The 23,182-nt window shown below is 36.6% G+C and overlaps 1 protein-coding gene across 2 annotated transcripts in view; it reads right to left on the reverse strand.

Moving 5' to 3' along the window:
* LOC139144803 (transcobalamin-2-like) overlaps nucleotides 1-23,182 on the reverse strand; it is an 86,537-nt gene that overhangs the window by 41,690 nt on the left and 21,665 nt on the right. Inside the window, exon 1 of one of the 2 annotated variants that reach the window (XM_070715583.1) lies at nucleotides 17,571-17,832. The exons of the other annotated variant lie outside the window; for it this stretch is intronic. Coding sequence (XP_070571684.1) covers nucleotides 17,571-17,633 — 63 coding nt within the window. The 5' untranslated portion in view covers nucleotides 17,634-17,832. Of the gene's footprint in view, nucleotides 1-17,570; nucleotides 17,833-23,182 lie in introns of those variants that run through there. 2 annotated transcript variants of the gene reach the window in all.

Raw genomic sequence — 23,182 nt, forward strand, 5'->3', positions numbered from 1 at the left:
ATATAAGTTAAATCTGTGGAAGAATCATGAGCTCAATTTGAATAAATAAATTTGACAAAGATTCATTAATGGATTCTGTGTAAGCGGATCTGCTTTAGAAAATGTTTGCGAACAGAAATACGGTAAAACCACTTTGGTCTTTTTGTCCAGGAAATTATACACGCAAATATCTCTTTGAATGGCAGATATTAAGGTTTAACTATCACGTCATCTTTTTCCTTCTTAGTTAATTTGCTGACAATCTAAGTATATTTCCAAATATTACGTTCATGAAAACAACAAACTTAATTTCTTCAACAAAGCCCATGATTTTAACCGTAGTTGCTTACCACGCATGCGTGGTTGGTCGGCCGGACAGGTGTCACTTAACGTTGTGGGAAAATTAGATGCATTGAAGTCTTTCACCGGGAAAATCAGATTACATGAGTTTTCAATGGCTGAAATTTCGATAGACAAATTGTTTAATCAAATTTACATGGTTGATTAATCCATTTTGATACTCAATGGCGATAAAATTTGAAGAGAATACTCGAAAATTGGCACAAAGGCAACGTTTTTCAGCTTTGAAGCCCGGAATGCCCGCAAAGGTCCACGCGTTGAAAGCCTTGTCTCTGAAGTGATATTTGAGGCGCATAATAATCTGCCTTGTTCAAATTTTCTGACTTCTGATTTCTTAGTGTCCAGGGCACAGGTGATAACCTTACAGTGTCAAACACCGAAACGCCATCAGACAACATTTCCATATCTGTATCTGGATTAATATAAAAATCGGATGTGGATATTTCTGTAGCAAGGTTCACAGCCTCAGACGACAACGACGAGCTATTTTTAAAAGATCGTAAAATTAAAACGATACGGAAAATTCAAACAGGAATAATTGTCTCGGAATGATTGTACCACTTGTTCAATGAAACGTTGATTTTGTGGCGATGCTAAAGGGATAATAGTTGATTTTTAGATAACATTTTCTTTGTTTTTGTTCTAGAAAATAAGTACATTCTCTTCCTTTCCCTAAAATATTCTGAAATGAAAAATGTTAACCTTAAATTGCAAACACTATTACGCAGTGTGCAATGATATTGTTGACAATTGAATTTTAGTCCGGGTTAAAAACCATAACCAGTTTGCAATAGCAACATCAGCTCTTAAATATTATGTCGACAATTTCAACACGGAGTATGTCGACAAACAGCAAAAAACAATTAGAGTATCAGACGTTACTGCTAAAGGGGGATTTGATATAGATTCTATTGACCATACTGTTGTTCACACTTGCAAGTTAAACAGACAGAGTGAAACAGGACGAAGTTTACATGCTTCAGTTGCCAGACTCCTCTGACAGAATAAAAAAAGATGATAATTTGCCGGTTAAGAAATACCTTTCCTGTTTGTTTGCAAAAGCGATCACCCGATCAATCATGCACGGACATTATTTAAACAATTTGAAAAGAAATATATGCTATTCACAAGGCACCTCTATCTGTATCCGTTCTCTGAGTTACAAACTGAAAATCATTAACAGATTGTCATATTTTACATAGAATAATGTAACTGAGAATAGGAACTGTATCAATAGTACGAAGTGAAGGAATTGTTTCTATACAATTTCTATGTGTAGAGACCTACCCGCATTTTGGAAATGATTCTGACATTTTAGTCAACATTATTGTGCTTGTCATTTTATTCTGTAAACTTAGTATGACGTCACTGTACAAAGCACAAGATATATTACACATTCATTAAAAACGAATAATCAATTATCATTCAAAACTTCTTAGGGTTTTAATTAGGGCAAAACCATTACTAAACCTTTTAACACCGTTGTTTGAATGCACTTGTACTATAACTGTTAAGGCATTATACAAAATAAACTGACTTATTCTCTATAGCCAATTTGGAAACATAATTTGATCGTTTTCACTATACTGATTCGAGTACGGATTTTTGTAACCGTCAAAAACTGTGTAAAATGAATCATTATAAAAAAGCAATTTGGTATATTAAAGTGGTCAATGTTGCGATCGCGAAGTAAAATGTAACCGTCCATTCGAATCAGCGGTAATAATGGCGTTTATTAGTTAAGATAAACGAACGCCTGAATTCAAAGTCGAGTAAAATTTATGTGCATTTCTCGAACGGGGTCGCTTAAGGTTGATTGGCAGATCGAGCTAAGTCGAGTTTTAGTCTCAATATTTGCCCCACTTTGTCTACAAACCACTCAGCGTTTCATATATATTACTGGAGCGTAAATCTTGTCATACTGCTTGTAATGTGATTCGATTAGAGGCCTTGCTTTGTGCTAGACTTGGTGTCGCTTATGGTTACATCCCCTGGAAGTGTGATCGCGTGCACGCAAATATATCTGAAAGAACGGCAAGGTCGTTGCACACGCCTGGTTCAATGCAAGTTGTACCCTTCACCGATGACTCTTGCTGTGCCGACCTATACCTTTTCCCGCCTAATTCCCGCAAGAGAGAATTTGTCGTTTATTGTAACCATGAACTTCACCCCTTCATTGACACGAAACACTATTTTTCGTGTATGTTAGAGGCTTGGTTTTTCCAAACGAGTAGGAGAAGATGGACGGATATTATATTTATGACACGTTTTAAGTGTTATCGAGATATCTGTTCTCGAGGGCTTTTTATCGGAGATATTGGAAGCCTTCTAAAGACTGTGTCTACTACTTTGGAAGTATATTCAGTATTTTCATTAACCATTCCCTTTTAACACAAACTTATTTATTACTTTCTGGTATTCCCTGCCGTAAGCTTAAGTACCGACTCATTTGAAAATACCACCAGCTTATATATGGTATCAGCTACATTTACTTTTTGCGCTGTGTCATAGCAGTTACTAAAGTTCAATTTGATAAAAGAAATAATGTTCTACCGGTTAATCTACAGTACAGTGAAGTATATATCCTTGTTGGACGGTATTTCAGATAAGATTTCTTTGTAATGGACTACTGGATGACTATGCAAAATTTACTGCTGATGTGCAGCGTGCTTGGAAAGTTTCATCTTATTGGTCGATTGTCACTATTGACAGCAACTTAGTAACTTTCCTGTATATGTTACAATATGATAAGTATTACTTAAAGGAGAAAAATGAAAAAGTAGGAAAACACAACCTTGTATGGTATCATGAATTATAATGCTGAACGCTGGTTGCAAAAGCCTGACTCAGGAATAAATTTTCTGACATGCGCAGTAATGGATAGACCATTAGATTTTGGAAGGGAATTGTCAGCATAAGAATATTTAAAACCATACCTCCACTGTTTGAAATATTTTAACGAATACGTTCGGCACACACTCTAGGCTATCAGAAGCAAAAAAACATTTCAAACTTTCTCCTTCATTTGCATATTTTTAGGAAATCGTCAGGCAATAAAATTTAAAATTTCATTTGCTGTACCTAAAAAGGTAAAAAACCCCAATTTTTAAATTGTTTTTCCATACATACCGACGTTGAAGTGACTGAAGAAAATTTGGTGCTTAAAGTGCAGAACTTTGCTTGTGGTGATACCAGATATTTATAAGTTGCAGTTGTACATTTGTTGGTCATGTGATTTCAATTGTCATATCACTTATTTGGCTGAACTCATTAGAGTTTGCAGTTGACGATTTATACTATCGTAATGACAAGTTGTGGGTTGACTATGCGTTACAAAATGGTATGCTAATACCCACATGTATACAACAACTATCAAGCCATAGCTTCAAAGCCTGCAGTAAAATATAGTCGTCGAAAAAAAATCTCTCGTAGGAATTCTTTGATTCACATAATTGATAAGATTTAATGAGAGAGCAAATGTAAGCTTCCCGCTCGATTTAATTATGTACTTGATCAAATTTGTGTGATTGCAAAATAAAAAAATACAAGCCCTTGTTTAAAATGAGAGAGTAGAGCAGAACTATTTGCCGCCATAGTCTTAAATTTGTATAACCGAACACGCAATGTTCGATGCATACAGCACAATAGAGCATTAATGACTGTGTAATTCAATTAGCAATGACCAAGGTTTGTCTAATGAACCATTGATGGATGTTTTGACCAACGACCATTGGTAACGTCATTTTCCACGATTAAATGCCATTACTTTTGATAAAACTCTATTAAACAACCGTGACGAAGTTTATTTGCTATTATTATGTGATAGCACGTGAATTGTGCTACGTTTGGCGGCCTTTACTGCAAGACTTCAAGAAATGTACATTTCTGTTTCCTTTGAATTAGTATCACAGAGCGTACAGGGAAAACAATAGTGATATTATTTTTGGAGTTAAAATTCACGTGCAAAACGAATCCACTTCGCAATTCAATAAGACAAATCAAATCAACACAACCTATGGTATTATTGTAATACCAATGTAAAGTATCTGACATTGAGTCGCATGTAAAATAAAACTTACATAAGACGATTTACAAAAATAAAAAAAAAACTTAAAATGAAGAGAAGTGAAGAATACGTTGGAAAAGGTTACGAAAATAGTTTAAATTATAGCTCTCAATCTTGACACTCACTTGAAATTTACTTTTTATGGGGTTCATTACCAAATTGAAATTTTACAACGATTTGTACCACAAGCAATGGCGTTCATAAAGATATGCTCATGGGGGACTTTATCATCATTGCGCCCCTGGGCGTATAGTGCTGTCCTCTAGCATGGCATGAAAATGATCCACCGTATTTGTTCACACATCTTCAGGCACTTCGTTGCGATGAAAGTGACATAAACAGAAGAGGAAGAGAAAGTCGGTCCGAACAAAGATACATAATGTTTCGCATAAAATGTTGTTAAGAAGATTGCGTGTGTTTGCATAACAATAAAAATGTCGCGTAATGTGGAATCGGTGTAACTGTACTAGTTTAGTCTTCAAAAAGACAACTGTGAAATTGCATTGACACAGTGATGTAACGATACGACGCTTTGTAAAGTTTAACCTTGGGGCTATAAACTAACGATACCCAGTGTGTGAAAACAACTTACTGTGATGCGAACGTTTTAGGCTGTGTTGTAAGCGTGCGCTATTTATAGTGAATATTTTATCGGTTTTCTTGCCGATTTCTTCTGAGAAACGCGCCTAATAGTTTAACACAGTATTTCCGACTGGAACCGAAAGAGTACGGGATTTTGTTACGAATGATATTTCCGGATGAATGAGCCTGCGTACTATACCTGGGATGCTATTGGCCAGTGCCTTGATCGATCGGCTACATTTTGTCACTAAAATCAATTGCCTAACATCAAACGTTGCCTGAGGCCTTAGGCTGTCGTGAAAGCTATATTAGAAATTAACATGGCACTCATGACAACCTCGAAACGCTATTTCAAAGAAGCCGAAACTAACCACCTCTACTATACTATAGCTGGCACAAAATCCCAGGAATATTTTGGTACAGTTGGAAATACACACTCAAATCACAGCTACAACTATGGAGGAACTGTAGCAGCATACACGGCGATCCTTTAAAGCTGCAATCAGCAGTTCTCACTCAGGCATATAACTTAATGAAATAAAGAAAAAATGGCAAATAGAACGCTTTGGGTGAATTTGAGATAATTCTCTCATATAGTTGGACTACAATCGCACGGCATAAGGTCGCTGTTTACTACTACTGAACATTTGATCGACAAAAAGTACAGTTTTCTCCTTAAGACGAAGATGGAACCCCAATACTGCCTTCTATCTACCTTTTGTACTGTTCGGGAAAACTGTTCATAAAATGACTAGCCGAATTTGACCAAGGTACTTTTAGGAGTCAAAACTGCGCATGTGTGAACATGACAGATAACGGTCGTTGTTAGTGCAAACGATTTCACTAGCTTTTGAGCTGGGTTAATGCCGATGTAAACCATAGAGACGATCCCCAGAAATGCAAGTCACATGGGCTATTATCTCCCCGACATGGCCTTACTTAGACATTCAATACATACCTTAAAAAGGAACCGAGATTCCATTAATACATCAAACATGCATGAAATGTAATAACTGCCGAGTCAGTCGGGAGTCCACAAGTTACCCTAATTACTCTGTAGGTATTAAAAATGTCATGAGAACCTAATAATACTAATAAAGCACTTTGTAGAAATTATTGAAAACATCAATATTTCTCGGTTTTCAGCAAAACCCGTCTGTTCGAAAATAGGTTCCACAAAGTGTACTTCTTTTATTCCGAGGACGTGCCAGTCACCAATTCATAGCATTGTGTCCGTTAGCTGTGCGTGTCTCTGCCTGATCTAACTGCAACGTACCTTTGAAACGAACCTACGACTGCCTGCTTTAAACCGTGACATACACATTCTTGATTTTATTCATTTTTAGGTAGTCAGCACAACCACTGACAAGACTACAACATCTTACTTTAAATTAAAAAAAATAGCTAAATCTGTCAGACCAACTGCCTCCCAAGGGAGGCGTAATAATTCCGATAAAAACCTCATGACGTTATCCCTGAAATTATGCAGAGCTATTTTTAGATGATTACATAGCGATCAAAGGTGAAAGAAATCAACTCATCGCCTTTTCATCTCAGAAAAAAATATTTATGTTTCGTATCACGTTTTAATCATAACTTCACTCCGCCGCAAGCAGTCTTAACAAAATCGAGCTCCAGTCGGGGGGAGGGGAGGGAGAGACAGAATCAAGTATGCCCTACATGCACCTCATCCAATTATCCAAAAACACGTCTACTCGTTTTTGTTGTATGTTTAATCTATGAAGAAAATTCCTTGAAGGGAATGTATATGTCGCGGTTAAAGCACCGCAGTTGTAGGTCCGTTTCAAGGTATGTTCTATGGAAATGATCATGATATTCTCTTCCACTCTGTAGTAAATTTGAATGCATGTGCTTTCTGACAAAGTCTCGGAAATTAGAAAGTAACCCGAAAGTGTATCTCTATGGAGAGTTGCTCACGCCTGTAAAAATAAAAAGGTTTTTGGGTTACATGGTGTCGTCTACTAGAGGTGACAATAATGACAACCAGAGACAACTGAAGTGTGTGTATATATTATCCGTAACTTCAGTCATTTTTCGTATGAGATTAAAAGTGTTCTTTTCAGAACTTATGCATGTATAGTGTATACAACCTAAACATCTGGAGTCAGTATAGTGTAAAACAGATAAATACTACACGAGTTACGTACAATAATTCTATGAGATTCATCTTTCAACTTAAATTTGCCTGTAGTATACAGCAATATCTGTGTGCAGAGGAGCATTCTGAATTTTACTTCACTTCAACGCCAAGCTCTTTGAAATTCAGGGTTCGTCTAATGGAAAGTGAGAACATTTTAATTCGCAGTTTTATGGATTCTGACTCGTTGCCGTTTACATCCTTTTGGAGCCATTTTAAAAACGTAATGTATAGATGTATAGATAAATTTTAATCCTTTTTGTATACATGTTCTTTTATCACTGTCTTTTTACATTTTTGATATGGGCCGATGTATGCCTGAAATAAACAATAATCAATATAACACACCGTGAAGCAAACCGGAAAAATACCTTTCTTGGGTAAAACCCTAGGATGCCGAGCTGTCTTCTGTCAAGGTTAAATTAGCTAGACAATCTCTATGCATGTACGACCGAAATACGTCATTTTAATAAATTCAGGCTCTTTTTTACTGGCTGCCATGGAAATATGTAAAGTTTTGGCATTTGCCAACCAGCTAACCCCGTGTCATCATGAGTTTGCATTGACACGCGACAATTTCGGTCTTGCTGTCATCTGTGAAATATGAACTACTCTCAGGTTTTCTGACGTGTTCACCCTCTGAGTAAATATCAGAGTACACATCCACGATGTCATGTTTAGGTTTGTTGGAACGTACGTCACATCCATCGACGTAAAAATGGAGCAATTCAAAGAGTTTCTTGTTTCACTAATGGAAACATTGTCAATCATTTAGCTTTTTGAAGATGTTGAGCAAATTACAAGTACATCTTCAGCACTCATTTTTTTAGACAGCGATCATTACATGCTAAAAGCAATTTCTTCAGAAGAAGATGAATATGGCATAGGGAGCCATCAGCTCTGTCATTTTCATGTAAATATGTATTGCTGTGCATGACAGACATGTTTCCGGAAACGCTAGTGATATGACTATGTAAACTGAGAGACAGAAAACTACGTACACTCGTCATTTAGGTTCAATTTTACTTGACTGGAATGCTCATGTTTCTGTAAAATCGTTTGATAAAAGGAAACACGTCGGTTGTGCTGTCATCATTTTTTCCACTACCATCAGCATTCGAATCTCACCGTCCCATCGAATGTAAAGTTTCCAAGACTGAAGCATATTGTGTATGTGTTCAAACAGATGACGTGATAGACACATTTGATTTACATAAAACACGATTGGAATTAATTTGGATAATTGGATTTTCATATTTTCTAAATTTCTCAAAAGTGTTAGGTGCCGTATAGCTGAATGTCGCGATATTACAAATTACTCACAAAAACAAGTGTGTAATGTGAATAGAAAAGCAGATGAGATTGCATTTGTAGATTAAATCGACATTACTTCACTATCCAATTATCCCAAAATAGTTCCAATCATGTTATAAGATTAAACAATTTAAGTAAGTATAAACATAACAGAAGAAACAGCAATTTCTGTCTGTATTCACACTTTTTTGGCAAATATCATGAGCCAGGGTACGTATAAATAGGGAAAGATATAGAAAAATACTACGCATTATCACGTATATGACCAGGTACGGGTAAAGGATACTCGTGTTTCCCTTAAAAGTAGGTCGGGCTTCGGGAAGCAGATGTATTTTCTCCCCTCAAAACATAAATTATTAAAACTATCAACATTATTTGCCGATGAAATAAGATTAAAATTTGCAACTATGAATCGCCCGACATAACATTTCGGTCACAGCATCAAGAGGGTTAGAGGCCGAAGACAACATGGTAGCTATCTCATGTTTTCAGGTGGATGGGTTCACGTTATGAGTCAATCCACAAAGGATTATCAATGTTTTCATGGGAAACGGAACAATGCGATGCTTCCAAACTATGATGGCATCTGGCAACAATTGCACACTATTTCTACTTTCCATATGGATAAGAAATAATAAAAGGTGTGAAGGTTACATTATTCAGAAAGACTGTCTCTGTGAATGGTATTCTAAAAAGGTGAATTGTACTCCAATAACGAACAATTTGAAAAAAAATGCCTCACTCAGATAAAAAACACCAAACACCATAAATTTTACAATGTACAGGCTAGATGTTACTCAGATAGTTTATGACTGTGCATGGCTGGTGTCCCAATCTGTAATTAGTGGCAGAAATATATTGCTGCTATTGTCATCAGCTGCTGGTTTATTTTGCTGTTCTAAATGTTTGAAAAAATTAAATTGGAAAACAAAGATTACAGTTGAACATTGCCGTCGAATATCAGGAGAGTTTAATAGTGGAAGATGGCGCAATGTTCTGAGTAAACTTCGTCCACTGAAGTGTATCTCGGTAGACACATTATCGCTGTCTTTATAAAATGTCAAAATTAAGGAGCTAGAGCTGATAAAGACCTATGCCTTTTGGTCAAAATAATTATGTCTAGTTCAAAATCTACACTTCGGAACCCCAAAGTTAACAGAACATTTTCCATTTCTACGAGGAGGGCTTCTGAATTCCTGGTGGACAAACAGATAGCAAATGTTAACTTGTTTAGTTGTTCACATGTCACGAGGGTCAGCCTTACTCCTTGACACAACTGTAGAAGAATCAGGTTGTGAGAATATGATTTCATAATGTCCTTGCATATTTAGATATAGTGTATATATCATCCGAAGATGGACGAATTGACATCATCGATAAGTCGTACCGTTAACACTCCTTTGTATTTTACGTTTTTCGAAGACGTGTTGCTTTGAAACGAGTTAGAAACATATTATCCAGAAAGTTGTAAGTGTCATCAGCTTCCTTTGCAATGAGAACGTTTCCGTTAACCGGACAAATATGCATTTAGTCGGAAATTTTAAAAAATATGCATACACATGTCCTCATCACAAGTGTTTGCATCGGTTTTATTCGTGACACGAGATGGAGATTTGATGTCTTTCTGTCGAGTCACGTCAACTTCACAGTGAAAGAAGCATGGTTATCATTCCATTTCAAGATTAGTTTCAATTTGTCATTGTGTTTATACAGCAAGCAATCGATCACAAAGTTTCAATTATCGTGACACTAGTAAGTGACTTAGAGATTTTTAAGTGCCACACTGCTCTTTTAAAGGTTCTTTGGGATTTTGTACATTATCGGCGTTTGATTTATGTCTCTTCCAGGAAATTAAACATTACGGTACCTTTAAAGTCTCTATACTAGCTTGTATACTGAAAGGAAGTTTGTATTATTTTGGCTTTGTAACCGACCACTGGACGAATTAGTGATACATCAGTAGCTTTGATGATATTTTCGAAGATGAGGTATCCAGTACAAGCCTATATACTGAGTTTTTCTCTTCATTTAGGAAGACTAAATAGAGATCAATGACTTATTGACCAGAATTCAATCCCATTTATTGCAAATTGCGGGCCATTAACATAAACAAAATATATTAAATCGTCCTTTGACATTTTTAGCAATCCACGTGATGAATTAAATTCAGATGTTGTGTTGTTGCTCGAATATAATTGCGTAGTAATAAGTGATTTGCATATGCAAATAGTATTACAAGTAGATCATGTGCACCAAACATGAGGAAGAACGTCGATCAACTTAAAAAATGAGATTTATACCTGGTATAGTTTTATCTTAATTACCTTAATTGCAGTACACAGAAGAATGGCAATTCAATTTCCGTCAATCTGGTCAAAATATCCATGTAAATGTTTGAGAGTATTTAGATTGTCATCACCGGCTTCTCAAAAGTCAAAATACTTTTCTTGTAGATTTGATCGGTCTTTATAATGGTTGGTGTTGCTCGCATAATTTTGGCAATAAGCACTGTAAATTGATATACATTTAAGAATTTTTCTCCCATTATAGCTGAGATGAAAAATGTGCATTGTGGCAGATATGTGAATGTTGGTGAATTCGAGATTGCTTTGTATCTGTATAAACGTGTAGAGATATTAATGAACAATTGACCATTGTGACAAATCTTTGCCATGACAACATACATCAAGCGCATCTCTGATAGGATCTGAACTCGATCGTTTACTTTTGACCGACTTCCACTGATACGGCGACCTTTGGTCGAGTACGATGAAATGTGTGATGTCGATATTTTACATTTGAAAGAATAAAGTGGCACGGTTTAATGAATTCGTGCGATGACACATCTTGTAAAAACACCAGGACATAAACATGGATATATTTCACAAGTTTCATTAATTGTTTTCCATCCATTCATTGATCTGTTGATTCCTGATTTTAATGGCTGTATTACAATTTTATATTTTTAATGAGGTTCCGTTCGGCCGATTCAATTATAGAAGTTTGCAATCAACACCCGGCTTTATAATTGACGACTTTACAAGAAGTGATTAATTTCTCAGACAATTGAATTCTTACTGAGGGAATATTGATTGGCATTCGTTCATCTCAGCGCCATGGGTAATACCGTACACCTCCTCGTAATTACGTTTTAATTACAGTAATTGTTTTGTAATTTTGACTTTTATTTTGTGGACTTCTCCGCTTCAGTTCAACTTTGGTAAGTTCCTGAGAGGGTTTGTTGAAACTTATTGCTTGAGTTTTACTGTCAAACACTTAAAGCGCAATGTTCAGCTTCTCAAGAGTCTTTGAAATTATAGCTAGCCCTGTTATTTTTACAGGTGAAAGTATATACATCAGACTCAAGATGAAGTCTGTACACTCATAGTCATTGACAAATAAATGTTACATTCCTACAGGCCGGACAAAATTCAAAGTATAGAAGTCTCGGCTTCGATAGGTAGATATATAATGTTACAAGAACATCAGTGGTAATATAGAACAACACCATTCGCCTCTTTCACAATCACTTGATAGGTTTGATATAACATGACAGTCATCCCCAGCTGGCAATTATTGTACATTGTGTTACATAGAAGACGTGACTGCATTGCTTTATGAACGTAGCTCAGTGTTTGAATTGACTATTTTCTCTGTATGCTGGATTCTTGGTCTATATTTGGGCAGCGTAAAGATATCTAGTGAGGAGAATATATCAAAAGAATTTGTCAGCTAAATAAAATAACGGTAAACATATCTATGTCATGGTAAACGTGGTCTTGTACATCTCTTCATTTTCACCATACGTCTTTTCCCCTATCATCTGTATCATAAACTTATATACTGACATGTGCTTTTGTGTGTACACCCCACACATACAGACATGCACAAAATATATATATATATATATATATATATTATATATATATATATATATAATATTATATACGCATCTGTATATACGCATCTGTATGTGTGTACGTTTATTTATACAAACATATGCATATTATACATGCTTACACGTACGCGTACTACTAGTCTTAGTATATTTTCGAGCATTTTGTGAGTATTCTTTGCAAGGCAAAGAAAATATTTATGGTTCAATGCTTGTTTTTCAACACAGTCAATTTGAAATGAGGTTAGTTGTTACGAATTCAGATACTTTTGAAAAGACTCAGCGAGCTTTTAAAGAGTAGAATTTAATGCCCTCGTTGAAAAAAAAATGCTTACTAATTTATTTGAGAGTTGTGCGGTGTGCATTGTCAAGCTTGAATGTGGACAAGACAGGCTTTACCTGAAATTTTAATCATGTCTGACTTTGCGGTTCTCGGATGAAAAGAAACGCCAGGGACGATTTCAGAACGGAATACAAAGATATTAATAGAACCCTATTCAAATAGAGCAAATTATTAAGAATCCGTGTTTTTCATGAATGTAGTCTTGTCACAAGATGTGTGGCGACTTACTTTTGCAAATTTACACCGCGAAATTTCAGGTTTACGAGGTTATCATGGTGTGAAATCTGTTACTAAATTTGTCGTTCGAGATTTTGTAATCCAATAAAGTGGTGGGACTGACTATCAGTTCTCTGCGGCATTCAATTTGTCAGTTTTATTCAGTACTCTATCGGGTTTTTTTCGCTGGAGCGAATAGCGTTTGCCAAAATTTGTTTTCGATGGAGCGAATAGCGTTTGCCAGAATTCGTCCGTACATAAGGAGAGCACCGAATATTAGATTTACTGAAATCGTGCCATCTGAGCTAGGTCCGGGGGTCCCCGGCTGTGTCAAATGGCAGTGCGATACAAGTTACATGTATTAACTTGTTTGAAACAGGGTAGTTACACTAGCGCAGTATGAAACTGTGGTCCATTTATAGGTCGTATTAGCTGAGTATACAGTGCAAGTTGTTCTGTCGTAGACCGATTTTGTATAGTCAAAATATTTTAATCTCCTTATAAACAACACTTCTTATGAACAGCAGCAAGCATGAATACAACTTATATTTCCATCTAAATTATTGGAGGAAAAATTGTCAAGATATGCTGCTCTCTCATTCTCTGAAAACACGGAATATGACGACATAGTAGCAGGATTTATGCTACGAGGTTCTTGTATTTGCGTTGAGGAAGAAAACATCTTGGCAAGGTATTTAGTATTCAGCATGATTCACGGTAAATAAATGTCTCGAAATTTAAACCGTCGGTCTACAGTTTCAGATATTCTAATCGACAGTCTCCCGTGTTACTGTGTACAATAATTGAAATCTTAGTTTTATTGGTCCATTTACTGTCATATAAATATACAAAAGTTATAGGAAGGAATAATTACGGTGGAGTCACGATTTTATTTAAATGAAGGCTATATTGGTTGGTACATGTTCTTAATTGAGCGGCTATAATAGTTTAAAACGACTATCGATAGAATAATGGGGAAATGCTATAATTGTCGAGCATACTTGACGAACAGAGTTACACTTCACCTTGTAGCAGGACACCTCTATACTTTACTCGGAGACTTTTTAAGGTGTCAATTGCTGTGATATGCACTAACCAACCTCGACCTTCAGGCCTACAAGTAGTATTATCCGCGAGTCGGCTAGCTTGCCTTTGGCAAGTTTGAAAATCGATGTCAACCGAATGAAAATAATACTTCTAATGGTCCAAATATTGACATTTTCTTCTGTATAGGTTTGGGACGTCAACCACTTTGTGCGTGCATTTTAGGCGATGTTGGATTACAGTTATTCTCTGTTTCTCTCAATTTGTACTACTATCATGAGTGTAAACAGAAGTTTCTTTCTCTCGTTTAGGAAGCATGCGAGAGGGAGCTTTGTTGGAGGTTTGCGTTGAGTTATTAATCGGCAATAAAGACTTCGGAGCTGAGGTTTTTCTCTCTACAGGCGCCGTTTATAGTTTATTATTTTACAACAAATGACTGTCATTATTTTCCAATATCCTCTGCTGAATTATTGTTCAATGATGTACACTTTGGTTAACACGGTATGAACACTGAAATGAGAGTATAACACTTCGTAAAGACGAAGCAGGCCGACAAACACAGGTACCGCTGTATACTGGAACTAAACGTCATGGCATTTTATCGAATATTTGAAGATTTGGATGTCTCCGAATATGTTTTGATTTCAAAGGAAAATAAAGGTGAAACATCATTCATTAAGCTAAAGGTGAGATTACCCGCCAGTTTTGACGCAGTTTTCGTAAAATTACCGTTTTTAAAAATTAGGGTATTTTTTTTGTGAGACGGGCAGTGACAGTCAATCGATATTATATGGAGCGTTACAGATCTCAACGGTTTGGGCATTTTTCTGGAATTATTGGCAGTTTGGACTATTTTATCCATGATTGTTAACGTAAAGACCAGAATGTTACCCTGAACAACAACATTTTGGAATCATTGATCTTCTCTCCGTCAAGCATTTGAAGCAAGACAGCATCTACGGTGCAGTTCCGCAAGCAACTAAAATCAAATAATTTATGACAGATCATTGATCGTGCTTGTTGGTTACTAGCACGTAATTCTGTCAAATTTTATCATTTACTCAGGGTTATAATAACATAAAACACATTAATAAATATCTAAAAATTGACAAACAAGTTCCCAAGCGACCGATATATTATCTAGGTAGTATGTCAAACTAAACGCAGACCTTTTTCGTTGTTTGGACTCAGTCCAAATGAATAAAAGAATATGTGTTCCGTTTACCCGAGCTACACTATTTGAAACCCTCCAACCCTAAACTTTTCCCAAAAATTACTCATTATCTTGCCAATTTTAGCTGTTCATGATAAGTCACGCACTTACTCGCCTCGAAAGTGAAATACTAGTAGTTGTACTTTCGCAAAAACTTTCTTCATTAAATCTTTCAACCATTCTCTTACCAAATCAAAAAAAAAAAAAAAATAAATAAAAATCAGGATTCTCCATGCAAAATGTGTTGCTAGAAAAACAAATCACCTGGCATTTCACGATAAGCTTATTTGGAACCTAAAATGGCCGCCATTCTTTTGTTGACTCTATCGACAAAATTCCAATTTTCGATTTTCGAAAAATTAAGACAGTAAATTTTTTTCTTACTCCAAGAGCTTTCATAAGCCCCTACACAAATGGCATATCAGAAAAAATTGAAATAGTCAGAATATCTCACCCTGAGGTGCGTTCTACCTTCAAAATAACAAACAAGGAAGTTCCCTTTTGACCATAGACTGTAGAAGCAAGATCTTTACTGTACTTGTATTGACCTACCCTATTTCCTATAACGGCATGTTACTGAGCGGAAACAGATTCAGATGTTTTATGCCCTTATAAAAGTGATATTTTCAACTGACCAAACGCAAAAACTTAACAAAAGATGAAGTGGTTTGGCCGATTACTATTATTTATGTTTTTCGTGTCATTTTTATGGTGACATAAAATACAACCAACTTGGCGCAATTTAGTTCCGCCTGTAAGCATGTGAGTGTTAACACAGTGCTTGTGTAAACCACAGTCCACGAGTGGAGGGGCTGTTTGTAAACATATATGGCTCAAAAGTAAATATGGAAACAGTGTGTAGTTCAGAAGTTGACAGCAATGCCTGGTCTCAGTTTTATACCGGTTGAAGGAATAGTTCCATACACTATGAAGATAGTCTATATCAGACTAGTCTTCACGGCGATTAAAGTGCCAGTAATGCTAACTTTTGATGATTTTTAGAATATTTTCATATTATAAGTTATCAATTGCAAGTTCTTAATCTACTGCCAAAAGAATGTTGAAACACAAATTATTTAGCTTGTCATTATACCTGTATCGTCTACATTTGTGTTAAATGCATCACTGTTATAGTTAACATTTGAATTCTAGTCCGGACCAGAATTCAATTATCAACAATGAGAACGCAGTTTACACATGTACAGGCTGGGTTGACAAACTGAAACACTGTATATATCAACATGCTTTGCACAAGAAATTATGGTCGACATTAAAAACAAAAATAGTTCAAAGATCATCATAAATTATAATTATGGCAGTTTATGATACCAGATGCAGGTTACCTGACAGTGGCGTGTTATAAAATCCGTTCAGCGCGAGTTGACCGCAAACTCCATAATTAATTCAATGGAAAAGGGACTTTCTGTATGTTACGTGATTGCGTGTGAAACGCCATTTTCCTTTCCATTGTCAAGATTTGCAAAGGGGCGATTTTCAAACAATTTTTTCAATAGTTGTTTCAATCGACGAGTGAAAGCAAAACCGGATTATCTCATTTGCTGGAACGCCTAAACCTGGTCTCGCTTGTTTCTGCCCCTCGGGTTTTGCCCCAGTCTATTTGCATATGTATGATAATACAATGTTACAGTATAATATTTCATACTTGTTATATTGTCAATACTATGTGACCTTTAACAGAAGCACTTTTATGTCCAAAAGTATGAACTTGAATTTTGAAGGCAAGAATATGGTGACGCCATATATCTTGAGTGAAAACTAGCGTCACATGTAGTGAGATCGCGATTTTTGGAGTCAATCGGATTAGCCAACCTAAACGTCTGGGCTCTCGAGTTGTCGGCGAGAAGCAAGTTGTGTGTGGTACCCGGCTTTAATTCACAGAGACACTATGCCTATACTGATGCAGGTCAGAATAACTTCACTTTGAATGACGGCATGCGTGTCGGGTCCTATGCGCCTGTCGATGACCGTGCAGAAGTGTTGAACAAAATGGGGTCGAATTGAAAAAAATGGGAAGTGTTCAGTCAGCTTTGATTGCAAGACGGCTGTGAGCCAGTGTAGGGTCTGATCTTGCCACCACTAGGGATAAAAGGGAAATCCCTCATACAGAAGACTTTCCTTTGGAATAGTTAATTACATAACGTGTCGGAAGCTGAGACCTGAGCTACCGTTTACCTCACAAACGTGAAACGTTAATCGTCAATGAACAAGCCACCAGTCTGATAATGGTACAGTATGACTAAAACATACTGTGTGTATTAGCAGTACTTTGAAAATGAAAATATGGCACTATGAACGTCACCGGAGCGCTAGTATGCTCGGCTGTCGTGGTTTCGAGCGTGGTATACACTGCAGGGAGAGTATGTATCTATCTGTCCTCACCTGTGTGTTATCTTGGTGACTTCCACCATGGCCTTTGTTCGCGTAGTGCTTTAGCATCATCATCGTGAAAGCTCCAAATCTTGGCTATTTCCCCCCGGATAGCTACGATAATTTGAGTCTTATGCGGCCTGTGTGCTTCTGCCCCGGGTCCGTAGGGCCTCTGTCGCGGCCTCTGTACAGGATACCCAGCGGCACTGGGAAGCACCCTCCGTTCAGCCGCCAGTCTCCACTAGTACGTCCGTGGATCTTTGCGAGTGCTTCTACATGCAAATAGGCTCCGAGTAAATACACTGTAATTTGCGTATGTGTGTTCGTGTTTCAGTGACATCATGTTTTCAGAAAGATTATTCATTGTGGTAGTGCAACGGCGGGAAACTGAACGCACTGACACTTTTTTTTCTTCCATACCGATGATAACCTGACGGTTGCTAGGCGACCGATGCCACTGAGCTGTCTAATCAGAGCGACATTTTAGGCCTCACGAACAGATGGCAACTCTGGGGGCAAGACATAATGCGCCGGTGTTTCCTTTAACAGTTACCGGTCTGGATTTGTTAATTTCCCTTCACATTATGGACCAGGAGCGTTTACCATTAGGACCTCATTGCATCGTATCCACACTGATTACCCGTGGGCCATTACACAATAAATTTCATGATAAAACATCTCGTAAAAAAGGAGTTGAAAGGCAACAGTGTCGAACTGGATGAAAAGAAGACATCTGGCAGGATTATATGGAATAAAAATACAAATATTAAAGCATTAAAATTATCGTTGGGTGTTAATCTGCACAATCCTATAAATTTCACGAGTGTACTGTTTATCCTAAACACTGAGCTGTAAAGACAAGCGTTTTCTTTCCGTTCAAATTCAAATTATGTTTTTCGCTTACCTTTACTATATAATGAAAGGTAAATCTTGTATGTAGATGACAAGCAGAGCATAGGAAATGATTATTAGAATTATTATAAAATCAATTTAATTTTTCATAATCTTAGACCTTACTAAGCGGCTCAAGCATAGGACTGGTTTGCACGAGCGCTCGATCCTGCTGACTTTTATGCCGGTCGGGAGGATCGATTTCGATCGAAGGGTGATAATTTCCGGTCACGTGACATGGAGATGACCTGATATTTCGCACAGGATTATGACATCGATTATAGGGTATCTTAAGATAGCACAGACGTTTTGAAACTACCACGTTCATGAATTCATTGACTGAAATTTGGTTCGAGGATGAGGATTCAACTCTGAAGGTATTGCTTGTGATACACACAAACACTACATCCTGTATACATACATACATACATACATACATACATACATACATACATACATACATACATACACACACACATATATATATATATATATATATATATACGCACACGTATACTCATAAGATAGATTGGAGAAGAACAATTTAAGAAATTACTGATGGAACTATCACTGCAATATAAGGCCAAGGATTCAGATAAGGTTAAGTATGATAAGTCCAAGATCTTAAGAGTTTAAAGTTAAACTTAAGACGACGCCACAAACCTGACGACAAGAACTGTTAGCTTCATTCCATGTAGCAACAAAATCATTGGCCTTTTCGAGAACTTGACCTTGTGCTTGACTGATTTCTCAGTTTATCGAACACATCGATTAAATAAATGAGTTTTATTGTTACATCCCTTGATTTGACGGAATAATTTGTATCAAATTGATAGATGTCGAACGCTTCAACGATTACATTTGAGTCAAACTTTATTTTAATAAAACTATGTCGATACACAGAAATTTCGGTAACACCAACCTATCTGTATCGAACCACAAGCGACTGTGTTTTCAGTGGTACGAGCCAGACTACCGGCGATCATTTTGCACTGTCATGTGATCTCCACATGCGCGCTCCAGTGCACTAGTGAAAAAGAACTGAGGAAAATCACTTTCTCGGGCGCACACGGTAAAGAACATGTTGAATATTGCTCAACGGTTTGAGAGGAAAAAACTCACGAACAAACAGCCTAGAATGAAATTTTCCTAAGCTAATTTCTCTCGTGAGCGGCAGAAATACATAGGAATTACTGTTCTCACTGTTTCTTTCTTAATCTTACAACAATACTCAAAGTCAGCTAAACATTTAGAATTTATTTTCTTACCCGACCGAAAAGGTTGACGGCTCAGCGTCTTTTCACTGCTTTTGAAGGAATGATTTGATCAGTGTCACCCCTCTCGTATCGTAAGTAACAGAAAATTTGGTGTTCTGAAAAGTTGACTTGAAGGATGAAATGTAACACATTTATTTGCCACGTCACTTTTGCCAATTCGCGCTCTATTCCACAGAAATCCTGCTACATTATATAACAACATTTCATATTTCATGATTTATATTATTATATTTTATTACGTAATATGTTATGTATTATTGTTATTTTCGATACGTACGTTACTTTTATTGTATTGCGTCGTGATGCGTGTTGTGTTGTATTGTGTTGTATTGTGTTGTGTTATGTGGTGGTGAGTAGTGTTGTGTTATGTTGTGATGTGTTGTGTTATGTTGCGATGTGTTGTGTTGTGTTGTGTTGTATTGTGTTGTGTTGTGTTATGTGGTGGTGAGTAGTGTTGTGTTGTATTGTGATGTGTTGTGTTATGTTGCGATGTGAAGTTGTGTTGTGTTGTGTTGTGCTGTGCTGTGCTGTGCTTTGTTGATTTGCGTTGTGTTGTGTTGTGTTGTGTTGTGTTGTGTTGTGTTGTGTTGTGTTGTGTTTTGTTGAGTCATGTCGCATCATACAGCGAGTCATTCTCAACATATTAAGAAATGACCAGAACTCTATAACGGTAGTTTCTCGTAGGCCTTCTTGGAGTCAGTAATCATGAATCTGTAATTAGTCACACCCAGCTAAGTTAGTTGGTGAAGGGAAAAGAGATTCAAAGGCTTTGAATATTTCTAAAAACATTTTAAAAAGTGCCATATTTTCTCACCTTAGCTTCCTTGTCCACAAAGTTCAAAATATTACTTGAAAACATAGCCAATAGCGAAAGAAAGGACGATGATGGATTATGGGTAATTTTCATTTCAAGTGTAGAGGGCGAACTTCAAACTCGACCTGCTCTTAGGCTTCTCGAAAACAGACAAGTCTCGTACAGCAACGCTTTAGCGTGATTTTGTTTTTTCAGATATAAAGGGAAAAGTATCGACAGTCACTGAAAATTAAATAACAAATGCACATTATGTTGTCCCATATTTATCATTAGGCGGAAATCGAACATGACGTCAAATTCTCTGTCAACCTGACCACCATGGACAAATGATCATTCAATTTCATATATTACGGTGAGCATTGACGTTGCTTTGAAAGCAACTCGGTAGACACAGCGTGCTGCAGGAAAGCGCGCACTAATAGGTCGGAACAATATAGTTTCGATATGTCTCCGACATTCTAATGGATATACACCAGCATCACATGTCCCAAAATTAGATGTAAATCGAAGATATTATTGAATATATGAGAAGCAATTGGTTTCCAGTACATTAACCAGAACGACAAAATTTGATCGTTTTCCTGCATTTCCAGCTTCTTCCAGCGTCGATGACGTCAAAGTCTGTGATGAAACCTCTCCTGCGCATGTTTGATCAATGATTCTGTATGTTCTTACAAATGAAAGTGTCCAGCTGTCTATTGCGGATGTCGATGGCGCTTTTCACAGACATTTAAGGAGCAGACTGTTGCAAGTGTCAATTCATTGTCTGTAAATTTTGTGAATAAAATTATTTTTCGCGTAAATTTTATTCCTTTCCTAAAAGAAAGCAAATCCACTCGCCGTAACGAGAGATCCTGGCAAATTAGTGCCAGTTATATTTATAGCATTCAAATAGCATTTAAGAGAATGTTATACATTAAATATTCAACACGACAGTGGCTGTGGCTTAAATTTTGCAAAACACGTGTGCCAACATGATTTTGGCGATTTTTTGATAATTGCACCAGTTGCAAAGTATAAAATGTAGTTTGTTTAAAAAAACTAAATGGTATAGAAAATGTTATTATTGGCATTTAACCATTATTTTCGTCGAAAAGATAAACATTTTGTAAATAAGATACAATGAAAAAGTAAACATGTAGATTTCTTTAGACTACTTTCATATGCATCGGTGTGAAATTATCCCAAAATAGTTCAAATTGTTTCAAGGCAAAACACGTTTATAAAAGCGCGTGCGAGGGCCGCAGTCGATAAAGCGTTTTTATCGTTGGCGGCGCTGTGCTTGAAGCTGATCGTTTGGCTAGGGAATCAAAACTATAAAACAATACCAATTAATGAAACGACAAGCTCATGGATGACACACAAGGCATGATGGAACTGAAAATATACTGTACACGGTAAAGTTAATCAAAATTCAAACTATGCATGTCGTTACATAATTATTCGTGTTCGTGTCGATGTTATCATGACTTGCTGAAAGGAACAGAATCACAGGGTTGGAATGCTACCGCCACATCTTCTGGAATGTCACATTCAAGAAAAAAATAGAAATCCAAAAAAAAAATCATCTATTGTTGCCTGTCTACCTGGCTTGCATATGTCTAACACGCAGTAGTTTTTACTCGGGACAACGGCTGTCACAGGCAAGCAATTCTTGTATTGAAAATATTGAAATAAATTCCATCAAATATTCACTGGAATGCAGTTTGGACAGCGATCTTTATTTCACGACTTTAAAACGCCTCTGCTTGCATGGACTCCATTACTGTAGCTGTACCAGTGAACGGAATTAAATTTCTATAGCGCCCGATGAAAGTCGCACCATGAGCCTTAAGATAGTATACGCCTCGAAAGTGAAAGGCTTAAACCTTTGCTAACAACTTTCCATGAGGAATCTTTCAATCATTCTCTTACAAAATCAAGAATAAAAATCGGGGGCCACCGTTCAAATTTTGGAACTACAGAAACAAATAACCCAAGATTTACCGATGGTTAAAATTCGAAAATGGCCGCCATTCCTGTGTTAGCTCTATGGAGAAAATAACAATTTTTTAATTTTGAAAAACTAAGCCATAAACTTACACCATAAGCTTTAAAATGAACCCCCACAAGTGGTTAAGCAGAAAAGAATTGCAAAAGTTTGTGAGTCTAAATATCTGTCCCCGAGGCGCGTTGTTAATTGACGATGATATTTTTATCTGTTTAATAAATGCAATTATAAGGGCAGCTCAGGACGCGAACAATGATTTTTATTGGTGAGGTTACGGAGGGTACTACTATATTCCCTACTTTTCTTTAATTATGATTTGGAAATTTTTAGTCCCTCGTACTATGATATAATGCATGTCGGCGTGTCTCCCATGGTCTTATAAGGCGTACTAGCTGTCCCGGAATAGGGCTACAGGTAAGAGAAGATCGCAAGTCTTGAACAAAATGAAACGATTTATCTATAGTGATATACTTGGTATAGTGATATATATATATATATATATATATATATATATATATATATATATATATATATGTGTGTGTGTGTGTGTGTGTGTGTGTGTGTGTGTGTGTGCATATATAGGCATATACATATGTTCGTGTGTGTAAATAATAACACAAATTACTTCAAGTACAAAGTGATAATATCTGTT

This window comes from Ptychodera flava, chromosome 12 (genome assembly GCF_041260155.1).
Source record: "Ptychodera flava strain L36383 chromosome 12, AS_Pfla_20210202, whole genome shotgun sequence".
NCBI classification, from domain to species: Eukaryota; Metazoa; Hemichordata; class Enteropneusta; family Ptychoderidae; genus Ptychodera; species Ptychodera flava.